This window comes from Rhodamnia argentea, chromosome 1 (genome assembly GCF_020921035.1).
Source record: "Rhodamnia argentea isolate NSW1041297 chromosome 1, ASM2092103v1, whole genome shotgun sequence".
In the NCBI taxonomy this organism is placed as follows: Eukaryota; Viridiplantae; Streptophyta; class Magnoliopsida; order Myrtales; family Myrtaceae; genus Rhodamnia; species Rhodamnia argentea.
In genome coordinates, this window is record NC_063150.1 from 26,802,918 (window position 1) to 26,816,004 (window position 13,087).

Genomic DNA, 13,087 nt, shown 5'->3' on the forward strand with positions numbered 1-13,087 from the left:
GGATTGGGAACTTAAGCAAGCTGGAGTCTCTAGTCCTGCGCTGTCATTTTGTGACCACTTCACTGACAGACCTTAGCCTCCCTCCTCATCTCAAGGCACTTCACCTCAAGTGCCCTAATCTGCGTTGCCTCCCAAGGCTTCCCTCAAGATTATCCTCATTACATTTGGAATGTTGCTTATCGCTTTGCTTGATGGAGGATCTATCAAATTTGAAGAAACTATCATTTCTCGAGATTTGGCAGGGTGCAATCATTGAGATCCCGGGGCTTGGTTGTTTGGAGAACCTACGAGATTTGATGCTTTGTGGGCTTGGACAGGTGGAGAGATTACCTGATCTAAGCAGTTTAAACAAACTGAGGAGTCTTCAAGTAAGATGTTGTGATAATCTCGTTGAGATTCAAGGCGAACTACCAGAGTCTTTGGGTACATTAGTAATTCAAAGCTGTCGTTCGTTACGGAAGTTGCCCAATACGTCAAGCTTGATGGATAAGCAAGTGCTTGAAATAAGCAATTGCAATGCATTAAATGTGGAGGCAATTCTTGAATGTGCTCGGAAGAATCCACGAGATTTGCAGATCGTAGGCTTTGACCAGCTGCAGATCCTATCTGATCTAAGTAATCTTGGAAAGTCAAATGAACTAAGACGTCTTCAAGTAGCCTACTGTGGTAATCTGGTTGAGATTCGAGGCAAACTACCGGAGTCTTTGGAAATATTGGAGATTGATACTTGTGAATCTTTACGGAAGTTGCCTGATCTATCAAGATTGATGGAGCTGCGAGAGGTTTGCATAGGTGAATGTGGCAGTCTGATTGAGATTCAATGCGAACTACCAAAGTCTTTGGAAAAATTGGAGATTTATTTCTGCAAATCTTTACAGAAGTTGCCTGATCTGTCAAGCTTGATGGGGCTGCGAGAGGTTTGCATAGGTGAATGTGGTAATCTTGTTGAGATCCAAGGTGAATTACCAGAGTCTTTGGAAGAATTGAAGATTTCTTTCTGTGAATCATTACAGAAGTTGCCTAATATGTCAAGCCTGATGGGGCTGCGAGAGTTTTGCGTAGGTGAATGTGGTAGTCTGGTTGAGATTCAAGGCGAACTACCACAATCATTGGAAAATTTGGAGATTCGATCTTGTAAATCTTTACAGAAGTTGCCTGATCTGTCGGGCTTGCTGGGGCTGCGAGAGGTTTGCATAGAAAAATGTGGTAATTTGGTTGAGATTCAAGGTGAATTACCACAATCTTTGGAAGAATTGAAGATTTCTTTTTGTAAATCTTTACAGAAGTTGCCTAATCTGTCAAGCTTGAAGGAACTGCGAAGGGTTGAAATAGATCGTTGCAGGAAATTGAACATGGAGGCAATTTCTTCGCTTTGCTTGGAGAAGTCAGTTGAATTTGTGGGAGAAGATGCCAAATCTGAATCTGAACAGGAGGGAGAAGACGAGGAATCTGAATCTGAGGGAGAAGATGCCAAACCTGAAACTGAATATGAGGGAGAAGACGAGGAATAAGTGCACATTGCTCTCGATCTCTTTGGATGGTTTCTCCTTGCTTTTATGTTTCCTGCTGGAAGTATGCATGTCGATTGCATTGTTTTTATTTGGTATGCAACTAATTATTAGAGATCCTTCTCGATTCGCTGCTTCACATATTTCAAAGTTGATAACCTTGCTTCATATAGGAGATAACTTCCTCGTACTGTAAACAATTAGATGGAATGTGTGTCAGAAGGTCATATAACTATGGTTCTTATCCTGGAACGTTACAGCGTAATCAACTCATTGTTGCAACTGTAAAGAAGACAGATACTTTGTATTGATATGCTTGCTTCTTAGTGGAATTTGTAAATGTTACAGGGAAGTTATAAAATGAAGAAAGAGGAATTTCACTTGGTTAGCAGTGTCAATAGTTGGTGCAGCAAAACTTCCATCTCGAAGGTATCTTAAATGATCTTATAGTTAAAGGCTAAATTCAGTAATATTGGTGCCTAGGATGTATGATAAGTCTCACCTGGGGTTAGATATTATGTAAATGAAACTCTTGTCTGAGAAATGGTTATGCTAGGTGATTATCTGTCTTAGAAGCCCTTCCATCCACCTCAAGTTGTACAAGAAGATTCTTTTAGGTTTTAAGATTGATAAGAAGTGCTAAGGGAGACGTATCAAACAACCAGCGTTTTGCTGGTTCCTAATTTTGCAGAGAGAAACTAAAGTTACATAAACATACAAAAATCCTTCTGCGTAGGGAGCTATGGCTAATTGGGAGCTGAACAAATGAAGACCAAATAAAGGAAAATGAAGATGACATTCAAACTGAAGTTTTGCGTCCACTTTTTAATTCCTTTTTGTGAGTTGATGCCTGGAAACCTGAAGAAGGTATTGAAATTATGGTACCTCCATGCAACCAAAGGGTTCTTAATTACGTATGTTTTCTTTTCCTAGTTTGGTTTGGCTTTTTAGCTATGTTCTCTTTGGATGGTTTCTCCTTGCTTTTATGTTTCCCTGCTGGAAGTATGCATGTCGATTGCATCGTTATTGTTTGATTTATGACAATTCATTAGAGATCCTCATCGATTTGCTGCTTCACATATTTGGAAGTTGATACCCTGCTTCGCATTGAAGATAACTCTGCTATACTGTAAACAATGAGATGGAATGTGGTGGAAGGTCATGGCACTATGGTTCTCATCCTGGAATTTTACAGCCTAATCAACTCATTGTTGCAATTGTAAAGGAAAAAGATGGACTCTGTATTGATGTGCTTATGTTCAGTTTATTTTCCAGGAAAGGTGTGCTTCTTAGTGGGACTTGCAAATGTTATGGACAAGTTACAAAATGAAGGAGGAGGAACTTCACTTGGGCAGCGGCTTTAATTGTTGGTGCAGCAAAGCTTCCATCTGTGACAGGAGAGGAGAACTATTTAGCTTCTCCAAGGTACAATAAATCATCTTATAGTTAAGATTAAATTTCAGTATCATCGGTGTATAGGACGTATGAGAAGTCTCACTTGGGTTCTGAAAGTGATCTCCATTATTGCCTACATTTTCTCGCAATGGTTTTGTCTAGGTGGTTATCTACAATAGAAGCCCTTTAATTGACCTCAAGTTATACTAGAAGACTCTTTTAGGTTTTTTGATTGACAAGAAGTGCGAAGGGTGACATCCCAAATGGCCGGCTTTTTGCCAGTTTCTAATGTTGCTGAGAGGAATTAAATTTCAAGAAACTAACAAAAATCTCTGTGCAGGGAGCTATGGCTAGTTGGGAAGCTGTATAGATGGAGACTGAATAAAGGCGGATGAAGGATGAACTTTGATGTTAACCGTATTCCCTCTCACAATCTTGGGGTGCAAACCCCGTCTTCGTCTGTTTTGGGGGCTAAAAGGGCTATTTAGGCAAATCTGATTGTTTTTCCCATTTATTGTGGGCCCACAAAAATGATCATTAGATTTCATCTGAACGTGTGTTCTCTTCATTGTTAAGCAACATAACTTGCTTATCAATTCCCAGATATTCTTTTATGAGGAAACACTCGGAAGGGCTTGTCTGGACCCGGAGAGAAATTGTGTGTGCTTGAAGTGGTGCTCGACGTAGTCTTAGACTCTTAGTTGCTCCTGTCAAAACCAGTTTGTGGACCTCTCGATGGGAAAATGGTGTTCAAGGTAGTCATGAGTATGATAGGCACTCGCAACACAAGAAACACGAATTATTGGAATTCATGGAATGGGCCGTGTTGGAGAGACGACTCCTGTGACATCTGAGCTTTTGACCACTCGACCATGAATGGATCGTGGATCAACTGTGGGTTGATAAGGGGCCGATCATGAATCAGCTGCGACCAAGGATTGATCGCAAATCAACCACCGGATTGACCATGAATCATGGATCGGTCATAAATTAGTCAGGGATCAATTGAAAAAATCGGCTATGGATCGAATGAGGACCGAGCAGGGATCGGCCTGGTGCGGTGCATGTTCAGCCAGCACTTGGCCAGGGAAGTGTACGCCTAGCTAGCACGCAGCCATGGCGATGCATGCCCAGCCAGGGCAGTCTGCTCCTGGCCAACATATCCGGCCAGGGGTGGTACCGCTCGACCAGCGATCACGATCGACCGCGACTTGGTCATAATCATGCTGTCCGCACATGGTTGGCCGCTAATTTGACCTTTGACGATCATAAATAATCCTCATTGATGACATCAGCACTTCAATCATCTTCTTACATCATCAAGCCTTAATGCTGAAGCCATTGAGTTGTTATCGCGCTTGACGGCCAATTAGAAAATCTCATCCATTAAGCCATCATTTTTCATTATTACTATGACGAGTTGCCATCACACTTGGAGACAAAGGAGACTTTTTCTAAGATATTTAGCTCGCAATTGTTAAGCAATCATTACATTAGATGTATAATCATTAAACCTAAGCTAGCTACCTTAAGGGACATATAAGCCTTTACAATTATAACCTAAAGACACTTCATCAACTAGCCTTGTATATCTAGATCTTAGCTAAACCAAGTTGTCCAATCAAAGGAGACCACTTAACCTAGGATGATTTAAGCCTAGGGACACATAAATTAGGCAAGGGGACACTTAAGCCTATTTAGATTTGCCACCACTAAAGTCTAGCTAGCCTACATCATCATAGCCTTAAGACACCAAAAATTATAGGGGGCCACACCACTAAGGTTAGCCTAGGATAGATAGACCAATTAAAAAGGGCCACCTAACATGTATCGTTGAAGGTCATTTAACGAGTGGCCTTGAGGGATGACTATAAATAGAATCTTTCCCTCAATTCCTCGTCACCTCAACCCACTCTCCTCTTTCTGCCTCTCCCACTGAACTCTCTCTCTTGGCTTCATGCCGCCCATCCTTACCCTCTCTCTCTCTGTTGGTTGCTCGCACGCTCTCTCACCCGCCGACCATAATTCTCGTCGATTGTAGAGTAAGTAAATACTTTAGATACTAAGTTAGGTTGATCCCCTGAGGCTCTTAGCTTGGATTGCATTAAGGCCCGATTGACGTTAATTTCGGTGTTTGGATGATGTTTGATGTTCTCATTCTGGGCCACGAGCGGATTAAGGCACGGATTGGCCAGCCATGGACCATACCCATGCCGACCTCGGCCATAGATTATGCTCTGTGCCCAGCCATGTAAATATGTCATTCGTGTTAAGGATCACGCATCATGACACTTGATTATATGGCACGCCCTCAGGCTCTATGTTATGCCGGCTAAGTTGAAGATGATAAACTGGTGTTTGTGCTGTGATGCCCTTATGTGTGAACACTTAAAGAAAAATAAGATCCGTCGTCACTTGATGGTGGTGACAACGCCTCGTTTGATGATGGGATGCCACGGGGAGAGTTTCGGGATGGCATAGAAGAGGTGATGCCCCGTTTGATGACGGGAGGACCCCAAGAAGTGTGTATTCGGGATGCTGCGGCATGCAATGCCGAGTTGATGCTAGATGCCCCATTTGATGACGGGATACATGATGATGAAAGAAACGTTGTGCATGACTAAGTTCCTTAGTGTGTACTCACATGCATGTAGCTAGTTACTGGTAATAACTTTGCTATCGGTTTGCCATCGTTTCATAACCGGTAAGTTTTGCCCCTCTCCCGTGTTCTTATGTCAGGGGAACAGTAAGCAGACCTCCTTTGTTAGAGCTAGTGATTTCACTTACTGCGCTATGTCTCACCCCTGTTATTTTCACAGACGTATAGGATGGCTGCCACCGTACCCCCTCAGTATGGAGTACCTATGGATTTAGAGTTCTGACTCGCAGATATAGTAGATGTAGAGGAAGATGTGATGTACCGCCAGAGTGACTCGACCGTATGGGTCCAGATGGGACCCACCGAGATGATCCACGAGTAGGCGACTCGTACGATGAGGGAACCAATTTTGGCTGCGGTTGAACTAGCGGAGCTATGTTTCCCCAAGCTACCTCGGATAATAATGTGTGTTGTAAATATAGGAACGCTTCAAAAGTTGAGAATATAGTAAGAAAGCATGAGCAGGCGACTTCCCGAGTCTAACAGCCCTCCCGGGTACAACGGCGGAGGCTCGATCAAAGAGTAGGTGGCTCATACGATGAGGGAACCGACTTTGGCCGCGGTTGAACTAGCAGAGCTAGGTTTCCCCCAAGCGACCTCGGATAATAATATGTGTTATAAATATTGGCTCGCTGCAAAAAGTTAAGAATGTAGTAAGGGAGCATGAGCAATACTATGATGCATAATAGTTGAGGTAGTGTTATGTGTATCCTTGTTGGTGTGTGATTTACTCTCAGCACGCTTCTGCATGATAATAAAGTGAAAACGAAAAGCGAAATAAATAGGACGCGATAATAGGTGACTAGCTTGGGGCGTTACATCCCCCTCCTGTTTTGATATCGAGCTGGGGTTTTACCCGAAGTGATAAGGTGCGGTAGAATCATAAAATCCTAGGTTACGCGAGTAGAGAAGACCAAGTGCATGTGATTGCTTGATTGATTTGTTAACATCAATAAACCACTAATCTCTAGTCGTAGTTTTAGATTTTTGATATGTGTTAAGAGAGTATGGGTAAAAGGGGAAATCAAAACAAGATCCACGACTAGATGGAATCATGCAAGCTCTTTCGAGTATTGGAAGCCCGATGGAGTGACGGGTGCAACAGCAAGCCGCCCTCGCCTCGGGAAATGCATCCTCTTTAGGATATGCTTCTGCCTCAAGAAATGGAAATGGCGAATGCCATATGCAAGGCTTGATTGAGCAGTTCCTAAAGTTAAGGTCACCGAAATTTGCTGGGATGGGAATCTAGAAGAAACAGTCATGGGTCGTTAAGTTTGAGAAAATTTTTACTTTCCTAAGATGCGGCGATGAAGATAAGGTAGCCCTGGCAGAGTACCAACTTCAAGGTAACGCCAGCTATTAGTGGAAAGCGACAAAGAGAACCATATTTCCAGCTTAGTCCGCCATAACCTGGAGCGGCTTCGTCAAGGCGTTCTTTGATAAGTAATTCTCAGAATGTGCCCAGGATAGAAAGATGATGGAATTCATGCAACTTCACCAAGATGACATGACAGTGGTTCAGTATGATATATTACATCATCCAAATGGCCAGAAAATTGATTGGATCATTCATGAGGATTCTCAATCTTGAGAATCAATCAAGGATGCGAATTAAGGGAGTCAAGCACCACTTACCAAATGAAGAGCTCAATCTACGGAAACCCAAGATCACGATTTTAAGGGCGATTTGAACCAACGGGGGATTCTTTCCTTTGTCGACCTCAATGACTACGAGATCTTTTTTTTTTTATATAGTCTGGTTCAAACGAGAAGTTCGAAGAGCGATTCTTGGATATCTTGCAATGGGTAGTTGGAGGTGGAGGAGTATAAAAGAAATTCCAAAGTCGAAAAGGCGAGAGCGCAAGAGAGCAGAATTCTAAATTCCAAAATCAAAAGAGCTTCACATTCGTTACATATATTGATCCAAACACCGTATTATTTACGGATGTGCATTTTAGTGTGAGCGTTAGGCGGTAAGTCTTTCGACTTGAGAGTTATGACTAAGTTGTAACTTCCGAGCCATTTACTAGTGAAATCTAGTCGATTGGTTACCGGTATGAAGAAGTGGACATATGGTTGAACTAAAGCTAAACCACTATATATCCTTTGTGTCGTTTCTCTATCTCTCAATCTCTCTATTTAAATTCTGTGATAAGAAGAATTGTGCTCATTGTTACAATGAGGGTATCTCGGATCTTACTTGTTGATCATCCGAGAGATAAGTTCTAAGCTTATTCATTTATATTTCCGCATTGATTTATAAAATCCTTTAAAATCACCTATTTACCCTCTAGGTGACACCGCTAGCTACAATAATTGATATCAGAGGTTGATGCTCATATATTTGTTGAAGTATAATTACTTCTAAGCTAACGATCTTTATGGCTAGCAACTTTGTTCCAAGATGGATTGAGGGAGGTAGCAACAACAGGCCACCCTACTTCGATGGGAAGGATTATAATAATTGGTAACATAAATTCAAGGTATTCATCGGATGCCAAGATCCACAAATTGAAGATGTTGTCCAAAGAGATGTTGATCCTACTGTAAATACAACAACCATTGAAAATTCAAATGCATGGGATAACAACACCAATAACAACAACAACATTGCTCCCACTGCAACACTATCTGCAACTAAATTAGCGAAGAAAGATGCAATTGATGCCAAAGCTATTTATACGTTTTATAGTGTGTCGCGATCTGCCTTAAATCTCTCCCGAGGGTCCGACGGGTTTAGAGGTATTGCTATAGGTCAATGGCGTGAACTCTCCCAAGTCCTAGCTCACGTGACATTGTATTTCTTTTTCTTGATTAACAAACTAAAATGCTACTAAGAGTCGCCATTAGCCTATTGGGGTCGGCTAGAAATCAATCAATATACGAGAGTATTATCTCGATTCCTACGTAATCAGAACTTCTAGGTTCGGGGACTTATTTACGCTAATTAGATAATTAGCGCTCTTATGGTACGTAACCAGTTAATATTCCCTAAGGTGACCATACATGCTGCACATCATTTTAAGCTTGCCAAGTATCTAACCAATACTAGATGATCACGTATAATGATTTTCTGTCATTTCGTGCAATTATCTATTTATCCTTAACCTAGCATCTAGAAAAAGCGATCGACATGCAATTTTTCAAAAGACAATGTTATAATAAATATTCAATTAGGTAAATATGCGAAATACCAAATTGGAATGAACACATGCAAATCAAATCTATAATGATGATATTTAAAGATAAACTTTGATACAAAGATCGGGTGCATAAAAGTGGACCGAATTGGACATTGGTCTTCATCACAAAGCCTCAATGGGCTACATCTCCATGGGCATCACCGTGGGTCGCCACATTGGAATATCAATATGATGCATCAAGCATTTGGAACACGCACTCAAAGCAGGTGGTTAACAAAGTTCAATCAATTAAAGGATAAAACAAGCATCTCGAATTAAACTCTAATTACCATGCTAATTTATCTACTTAGATATACATTACGGAATGAATTATAGTCGGACATTCATATGCAAATTTTAAACTAAACAAACAATATTCTGACATAAAAAAGACTAATTTAGATAACATAGGCAAATAGAGGCATATTCTTACCTATTTCCTATTTTTGGCATTTTTTATTATTCTTAAATTTGTATTCACTTTTATTATTTTATTAGTAATAAAAATAGATCCGGGTCGGTCTCCGACTCGACCCGGAAGGGCCTAGACTAAGGCCTCCACGGCCTGCCTGGGCCACAGACAAGGCTCCACGCCCGGACTGGGTTCAATCCTAAGCCCAGTTCGGGTTAAAGCACAAAATAGGGTTAAAAAAGAAGAAGAAGAAAATAGGCCCAACTCTATTTCCTATTCTTAGCTCACATGCCCCAAAAAGACTGGGTCTGCTCTAAACCAAAAGCCCAACCCGTTCTTCTTTTCTTCTCTTTTAACATGGGCCCAAACTTAACTAAAACAAAATAGGCCCAGGCTAAGTTTACAAATAAACTAACCTAGCGTAAAAGGAGTCCAGACCACCCCTCTCCTTCCTCTTTTTCCCACGACATCCTCTTCGACGTTTTATTTATTTCTTATTTTTTTATTTTTTTGTCCTCTCTATGCAACTCCTTAGAAAACGAGGACTCCAACGCCGAAGCCAACCAAAGCTCCAAACACGACTCCATCAATGCTACCAAAACGGGGATCCTTCATCACCGTACCACACATATCGTCACGTGGCCATCTCGTCGGAATATGCTCGTCGCTTGCGAATGATCCGGCGTGCCACCGCAGGTCCCAGCTGTCGCGTCGCCTTTGGTCTGAGCCGTGGCGCTGCCTCAGGCCATGCTTGCTTTGCCGCCTGCAGTCCATTCGCTTCGCCGCCACCGTCTGGCTCGGCTGGGACGAGACACGGTAGGGACCCTTACACCTGCCCGACCATACCTCGACTCTGACGGTACCCGACCCAACTGACCTGGCATCCTCCTTTTCATGAACTCTTCTTCCCTGATGGTTCCCCAAGAGCCATGATGCAGACTTCGTTGCTCAGCGACCAGACGCCATGAAATGCCACGTCGTCCCATGCAAACATGGACCGCCGAGCGGACACCATCCAAGCTTCCGCCATGCCGAACTTAGAACATCAGCCCCGTGGATGGCCTTCAGCTTTTTCTTTATCGCGAGACGAGCTCCCAAGCTCGTCCTTTTTCGTACACCCGAACGCCCTTCGGATCTGGGATGGGCGTACCCCTGACGCCGGCAGATGGCTCACGCCGTCTGCCTACCAACGCCACGAACGAACTGAGTTGGGCGAGAGAATGGCGGCCATGGATGATGGTCATCGGAGATGGTTGTATGCGCTGATCGGATGAACTCCAAGTTTCTCGCTCTCATTCTGTCGAGGCCCCTCCGTGTTTCTGCAGTCTCGGCTGAGCTCTTCTCAGCACATCTTTTGCTTTGTCCTCATCTCAAAAACGTACCACCCCACGCTTTTTTTTTTTTTTTTTTTCTGAGCTCACCAAGAGTTTCCAGAAGATAGCTCTACTGCTCTTTTCCTTCCTTTGCTCTCAAGGACCACCCACAAAAGGAATTCCCCCCGAAAACCAACTCCCTCTCCTTCAACTCTGTTTCTTTTTTCCCCTTCTGCTCTCAAAGTTTGAGAGCCCCTCTTTTTTTTTTTTGCTGGGTTGAGCTCCCGAGAGCTCCTTCTGCCTTGCCCTTGCATCCCTCTCTTTTCTTTGCTTTCTGAGTTCTCTCTTAGATAGACTTCTGCCCAACTTGTGCCCCAAGTTTCAGCGTGTGGAGGAGAAAGGGACATGAGGTCAGCTTCCGTGCAGATGGGTGGAGCCATTGTGTCCAAGAGCTGAGGGGGACTGTGACGTGAGTTGGGAGACATAAAATGACGTGAGGTGAGGGTGATTGTGGGCTTGGCAAGAGGGCCAAAAAGGAACAATTAGGCTGATTATGCAAACGGAGGGGGAATAAGTGACTGGGGCCAGTTTTAGCTGAAAAAAGTAAAAAGGCCCAGCTGGGCAGGGTCTCGCCCAAGTGGGCTCGAGTTGACTCGGCCCCACCCATTTTTTTTGCAATTTTTTGTTTTATATTTTTTCGTACTTTTCTATTTTGCAATAAAACGAGAAAATATGCATAATTAACAAATTAGACAATATTCTATTTTAAAAAGAAACTAAAATATAGGATTGCCAAAATTAGGTGTCAACATAGTGCATTGTCTTCTACTGAATATAAACGCATTGTAGATTGTCTTTTCTCAAAAACAATTTGGGACAAACTTTGTGTAATCTATGAGGAAACAAATAGAGTCAATGAGACAAAGATCAACATTCTTCTCGACCAGCACGAGGCATTCAAAATGAAGCTCAACGAAAGCATGAAAGAAATGTTTGATAGATTCACTGAAATAGTGAATGGTCTCACCTATCATGAGCAACCAGTTTTAGGCCCAACGAGGATCAACAAACTTCCGAGAGGTCTCACAAAGGATTGGAACGATATTAAGATGTGCATCCTAGAGACTCAGAGGATCATGCCACTGTCAATAGATGAACTCATTAGAACACTTCAATCTTATGAAGATGAATGAATGAATGAAGAATAGGAACTTCTTTTTGGCCTTCGGGGATTTCTGATCACACCCCCATGATTATTAAAATAATGGCCCCTCCTAACTCTAGGCAGCCATTCAAGTTCTTCAATTTTTGGACATCTCACCAGTCTTTCTTGCCTGTGGTCAGTTAGGTATGGGATATTGACATTTATGGGACTCCTCTGTTCCAGATTTGCAAAAAGCTCAAGATACTAAAAGGCCATCTTAAGCAACTTAACAAGGATTCATCCTCTGATATATTGGCCCGCACCTCTGATGCTAGGGTTGCTTTAATATCTATCCGGGACTTTCTTATTTAGAATCCTTTTAATCAGGGATTAGCCAATAAACAAAGGGATTGTCGCCAGACTTTCTCATTTCTTCATCTCCAAGAGGAAGCCTTTTATAGGCAAAAGTCTCTAGTCCAATGGCTTAAGGATGAGGACCTTAACACCAAGTATTTTCATTATTCTGTGAACAAAAGGCAGCATCGCAATAGATACCTTTTTGTTGTTGACATCTCTGGAGTTCTTTTGGGTGACCCACCCTCTGTCCAGCGGTGCATAGTCTCCTATTTTGAATACTTGCTTACTCCCTCGTGTCTAGTCACTCTGCCATCTATCCAAAATATCAGGTCAGTTATTGAACACACTCTTGATCGTATTCAGTGTCGATATCTGTCTTGGCCGAATGCCACTGATATGAGTCACTTTAGGCCTATTGCTTGTTGCAATACCATCTACAAATGCATTACAAAGATTATGGAAAATAGGATCTCCGGTGTCCTTCCTTCTCTCATTGGCCATCCTCAAAATGCCTTTGTTAAAGGGTGGCGCATTAGCAACAACATCCTTCTTGCTCAGGAGTTGCTGTGTGGATTTCACTGTGGGCCTTTTCTGCCAAAGTGTGCTATCAAAGTTGACTTTCAAAAGGCCTACGATACCATAAATTGGGACTTTTTGCTGATGGTTTTGCAAGCCTTTGGATTCCCCGAGACGTTCTTGAAGCTTGTTATGAGCTGCGTTCGAACTCCAAAGTTCTATATCTCTATTAATGGGAAACTTCATGGGTTTCTCTAGTGGAAGAGGCATCCGCCAAAGCGATCCTATGTCGTCTTATCTATATACCCTGGTTATGGAGATCTTCTCAGGCATCGTTAATATTGAAACACGGCAACAGGGATTCAAGTTTTATTGGAGATGCAATTAGCTTTCCCATCTCTTCTTCACAAATGATGTCCTTATCTTTCTCGATGCCAACCTTGTTTCTATCTCCTTGTTGAAAGTGGGTCTTGATAAATTCTCTAGCTGGTTGGGGCTTAAACTTAATATGACCAAGAGCTCGGGGGGCTCGGATGAGCTTCAACAGCAACTCCTCTCTTATCTTGGATTCCAAGAATGCTCCTGACTGGTGCGGTATCTT

The 13,087-nt window shown here is 42.5% G+C and overlaps 1 protein-coding gene across 1 annotated transcript in view; it reads left to right on the forward strand.

Moving 5' to 3' along the window:
• LOC115753688 (disease resistance protein L6-like) overlaps positions 1-13,087 on the forward strand; it is a 420,087-nt gene that overhangs the window by 245,217 nt on the left and 161,783 nt on the right. Inside the window, exon 7 of the mRNA XM_048273242.1 lies at positions 639-1,502. Within this exon, the coding sequence (XP_048129199.1) occupies positions 639-1,502 (864 nt within the window). The remainder of the gene's footprint in view (positions 1-638; positions 1,503-13,087) is intronic.